The sequence below is a fragment of the Ascidia mentula genome, chromosome 3 (genome assembly GCF_947561715.1).
Source record: "Ascidia mentula chromosome 3, kaAscMent1.1, whole genome shotgun sequence".
Lineage (NCBI taxonomy): Eukaryota > Metazoa > Chordata > Ascidiacea > Phlebobranchia > Ascidiidae > Ascidia > Ascidia mentula.
The window spans coordinates 13,256,753-13,262,336 of NC_138568.1; the positions used below are offsets into that span (position 1 = coordinate 13,256,753).

Here is a 5,584-nt window from a genome sequence, read left to right on the forward strand (position 1 = left end):
ATGTTAATTGAATTTCCTGCTATAAAGGTAGGTCTTACTATACTTACATTCATTCTATTATTTTGTGCTATTCGAAAATACAACACATGGAATATATCAACACGACTACTTTTGCCGTCTACAGCCTCTTGACCTTTTTTGGCTGTGCCAACTGGCCAATCCCTAAACGAAAATGGAGCAAGGACTTTAATCCATATGAGGCAACAAAATGCAGGCAGTGAGAGGTGGTTTAAACAAAGTATTTTTTAAGGTTTCCAATTATGACAAGCCGACTTCGCTACAGCTGCAAGGGTTGGGAGCCATTGAATCAAGTGTTGCGTCATAATTACATTTTGCTTGTTTCATCATGACTTCCTGTCCTGTGAACGAAATCCATACTCGCTTGTATAAAAGATACGGGCGTTGGAATTGTGAAATATGTGAATTGTACCATTCTTTCTTCCTAACCAGAAAATGGTTTTGTTGCCAAAATCTCCTTGTTCAAAAGGACTGTTGAGGGTACCAAAGCACCCCTTCCACTAAGAAAGGGCTGAATTCTAAAGAATAACCATCTTTCCGTTAATCAGATTATTGTATTCTTGTTCATGTTATTGGATGTGACACGGGGAGTATTAAGTATCGGGTGGTGCAACTTCACAAACGACAGTCTATCTTGGATACTTTGATAAATTTCTATATACGCACCGTCTTTTTCAAATCTGTGCCGAGCATCTCCTGAAGCAGTCTAACGTAGACCTAATATGTGAATCTATGACAGTCTGCTTGATGGCTATAAACGGAAGCCAGGCTCTAACGCCCAAGTTCGGGCAGTCTGAGAACAATGGGTTTTTGGAGGTAGAACCGCAATAAAATCACACTTGACTGTTTGCGGCATGTTTTTGTCGAAAGGGTTTGTTTCCTTGAGTTGGTGGCTCAACGCCACCAGGAAACATCCGAAAAACAGCTTGTGGTGCTAAAATGTGATCGGACTTGTTTGCTGATGCCTGTAACAAACTTTCCAACCAACATATGTTAGGAACAAAAAAAATAATAAAACAGTACACTTTGAATTGCAAGTTTGATTGACAAACTGCACAAAAGCCGATGTCCGCATATCATCAAATTTAGGGCGCTATGTGATGATGCTGAAGAACCACCGACAGGTCGGCGTGCTTGATCCACATATCACTGCGAACGACAACGTTCAGGGGAAAACGCAGCAGTCACTTGTTAGTTTAAGATACAGATGGAAATTAAAATACTACACTAAATTACCGTTAACGTTCGCACAGATTTCTACGTTCCGCAAACTTTTATTTACATATCCAGAATGCCGATCCGTCTGTGATGTGGTTCTTTGGCATCTTAGAGCTCATCCGATTTTGTGAGCTATTTCCAGTCGCGCGGTACTTGCGAACGTACAGATAACGTGTTTGCTGTGCTTTGTGAAGTTGCAAAAAATTTTTCTGCAGTTCATTGGTGAACTGTTTCTTTTCAAACATGAAGTTAGCTAGGTAAGTTTTGTTTTAATTTATTTAGTTGTAATATAACAATTGACTCTGATGTTATTATTGTTGTACTTCGGCCGTTTGCCACATACTTACATTACAGGACGATTTTGTTTTAAATTTTTGCGTTGCTTTTACATTACTCGCTTGACTGTGTGTTATCATACTCCCATGAAAAAATAAGCCACAAAACTAGTGTTACCTTATTTTTCTAAGTAAACCGAAGTAAATAATACCAATACCCTATTAGTGAACAAATGCAAGTCTATTGCTGAAAGTTTGAAGTTAAGAAAATGTTTTGGCTGAATTTTGAACTAATGTTATTCCAACCATTTAAGTTTCATTGCTTGTGCAACAATGTTATAAAAGCATTTGTTTGATATAGGCCTACCTAATTAAGAAGAAACTTTGGGATATACAGCAAAAATCCAACGGTCCCTCTAAAAACCCATCATAGGCATTGTAGGCATTAAACACTATTTTTGTGCTTTAGATTTTTGATGAAGCTCAGCCATGAAACTGTTACAATTGAACTCAAAAATGGAACCCAGGTTCATGGGACAATAACAGGTGAAATTTAAATTATTAGTACATATGTGTGTTTATTTCGCTTGTATAAATAATACTCACTTTCTATTTAGGGGTGGACATTTGTATGAACACACATCTCAAGTCAGTAAAGATGACAGTTAAAAATAGAGAACCTGTAAACCTTGACACACTGAGTATCCGTGGTAACAATATTCGCTACTACATTTTGCCAGACAGTCTTCCTTTAGACACACTTCTTGTGGATGAGGGACCAAAGGTTCCAAAAGGTGGTTTCAGGGATCGTGGCAGAGGTAAACTTGATAAAATGTATTTTCATTAATAACTGCAAACTAAATTTGTAATAGTCACTGGTTAGTCGTAGAATTTCTTTTGTGGAAACCAATGGTGCGTTGATCCCAGGACAAAATACTGTTGATGGCAAAATACAATCTATATGTTAATGAGTAGTTCTAACAGCAAACTCATGACAGTTTATGTTATTTTTTGTGGTATTTTGTGTTACCACTTTGTCTTTGGTTTTCTGTGGCAGCAATTGTGTTCTGCAAATATAAATCTTCTAAAAATAATTTTTTTTTGCAGGTCGTGGCAGAGGAAGAGGTCGTGGAAGGGGCAGAGGTCGTGGTCGTGGTGGTCCACCAAGAAGATTTTAATTTTTGTTTGTTGCTGGGATAAGTTTTTGTCCAGTTAACACATTTTGAGTTATTTGTAACAAATGGCTGTTAAGAAACCAAAGGAAATTCGCAACAACCACTCCATGTTAAAGACTTGAAGGAACGTATTTTTGTGTATATGTACCCTTTAGGTATAACGTCGAGTGTTTCTGTGACAAATACAACACGTTTCTCAAATACTGCAACAAAATTGTCTGGTGTTGAAAGTTTTAATGAATTACAAATGATCTAAAAAGTGATTAATGCAGAAGGCAGTAATCTTCAGTGGTTCTACAAGACTTGTTAGAAAAGGCAGCATAATGTAGTTTCGTCGTTTAAAGTGTTGAGAAGAATGAATGAAAGTAAACCGTTACGGCGTTCCAGTAATAATTCGATCGGTGTGTCCTAAATAGTTCTAAGAAACTTCAATTTAGTGAATTGATTCACCTAGTAAAAAATCTCTCCTTTTTCGTACAAATTTAATCGTCCGCTGGTGTTGAGTCGATATCTGTTCTTTAAACCAAAGGTTATGAACAAAAGGCAGGTAATTTTGTGTTACACTGTGAATTTCGACTTGTCATAATTCGTATTGTTTTAATATTTTTTTAAACTTGGTCTTTCGAAACCGCTTTGTACTCTTTCACATTTACACTCCGTCTTTTTGACGCCTTCGCTAGTTATCTCGCTTGCGTTACGTCTTTCAACTTGCGCTAAACCCAGCAATTATGTTTTTGTTACTGTCTCGTCTTTAATATCGCCCTATATGTTTGCAACTCTTTCCACAACTTACCAGATCGAAAGTTTTGGTCTCGCAAATCATAATTATTGGTCTCACACAAGAGCGGATATCCCGGGGGGGCCAAGGGACTTGTTCCCTAATATTCTGGTTGGTGGGACATAACATGATTTGTCCCCAAAAATATATGATATTCAATGTTTGCTGTTTTAACTCCCTCGAATATTAAATGTCACTTTACGGTGAAGTCGTCATTGCTTTCGTTTATTGTTGTGACACAGATAGCAGATTAATATTGTGTTTGTATGCTCAGTTATAGCCGGAGATCTGTGCTACTTCGATGCAAAGAAGAAGCGAATGATTCGCCCGGGATGGAACACGCAATAAGACATTCACCGAGATGTGAATTTTTGCTGAGACGTAAGGATTTCGCAATGAGTAATTAACGCAAGCATAAAACTCGATTTGTTCGAAGTGCGAACTTGTGTTGATCTCGGCGTGATTGAGAGAGAGAGAGAACTATTAACAATACGTACCCTCCTTTCACAGGGTTGCAAAACAGTAGATTACTCGACTCAATGCTCTCAGCTCTGATCTTGCACTTGGTTCAACTTAGCCTCATCCTATTGCGGATTGAGCCTTGTGAGGATTTATCCTCTTTCGTCCTCATCCTCTAATTACCCGTTGAGCAAGATTTGTGAGTATCACTACTAACGGAATACAAAAATAAAATGCTGAAAAATAAATGCTAAAAACTGGCCGAACAAATGGGCTACTGGTGGTAACCTCCAAGACACTATGTCTGGTAGCAATGTTTGGTGGCCTACTTGCGTGGTGTCGCCGCAGCTGCATGTAGATAAAAACGTTGGGCCCAACGTCTTAGAGGTTACCACCAGTAGCCCATTTGTTCGGCCAGTTTTTAGCATTTATTTTTCAGCATTTTATTATTTTTGTTTTCCGTTTTATTTTAGAACTGGAGATGCTTATTTTTAGCGAAACATGTATTCTTAACAATAATGCGTTTGACACAAGGTTATTTTATATTGTAATTCTGCAAACGTGAAGTTTCCACCTGTGTCACGCACAACAAGTGGCGTGAGAAAAGGTCGATTTCGGAATGAAAATATTGAATGTTATATGTAATGACGTCATAAATTTACATGATGATCGTGAAAGATTAAATCTGTAGCGACACAGCACAATTCCATTATAATTGTAATGTCGTTGTTCGTGCACCAAATTTGCCTGCTGTGTTGCTTGTTAGCAATCCCATTTTCCTGGCTGGTCATATTTCGAAACATTTTCAATATTTTGTTTAAACTTGGTTTTTCGAAACAGCTTTCATCTCTTTTACATTTAGACCCGTCTTTCTGGCGCCTTATTTGCTCCAGCTCGCTTGCGTCACGTCTTCAACTTGCGCTACTTCTTCTTAAGTCTCTTTGGCGCGTAATCGCAGCAATTATCTCTTTGTTTCTACCTGATCTTTGATATGGCCCTACATATTTGCGACTTTTTGCACAAATAAACAGATATCACATTTGATCTCACAGACCAGTCCAGATCTCTTTGTGGTCTCAGACTAAACTTAGGTCTAAGCACAGACAATCGGTGACAGAACCTGCAGCCGACGTGGTGTCAGACTGAGACTTTCTTGACAGATTTGATGTAGGGTTCGCGGTGATGCAATTCCGTCGAAACCTTCCGACAAACCAGCGTCCCTTCACCCCTCACAACCAGGTCGGCATTTGTGTTCCTCAACATTAGTGTGTGGAACATAGAAATATGTAAGAGTGTTGTCGGTACAAGTTATGTACAATTTAGTTTAGTATTTTTATTCAAATGCATGACCAAAAATAACAGGCGGTTGCTTTGTTAACGTTAACTTCGCACAGATTTCTATGTTACAAAGACTTATATGACGATTACAAACGCATGCCGACACACTAGTGAGATTGTTCTGTAGCATCCACCGAGTTAAACACATTGATTGCAAAGTTCAGTGTCCATATTCGGATTCGGCCGAATGTCAAAATATAGGCTAGAGCAGGGGTTCTTAACCTGGGGTCCATGAACCCCCAAGGGGTCCGTGAAGATGCATTAGGGGTCCATGAAACGAAATAAAATTATTCCGAAAATCCACGTATTTTCCTCTGTCCATC

General features: G+C 38.5%; 1 protein-coding gene across 1 annotated transcript; it reads left to right on the forward strand.

The window, feature by feature from the left end:
- The first annotated feature begins 1,379 nt into the window (after positions 1–1,379).
- Positions 1,380–2,892, forward strand: LOC145894815 (small nuclear ribonucleoprotein Sm D1-like). Its single transcript, XM_082983464.1, has 4 exons — positions 1,380–1,493; positions 1,981–2,057; positions 2,129–2,329; positions 2,619–2,892. Exons 1-4 carry the CDS (start codon positions 1,480–1,482, stop codon positions 2,687–2,689), a joined length of 363 nt encoding a protein of 120 aa, XP_082839590.1. The 5' UTR covers positions 1,380–1,479; the 3' UTR covers positions 2,690–2,892.
- Positions 2,893–5,584: the final 2,692 nt, after the last annotated feature.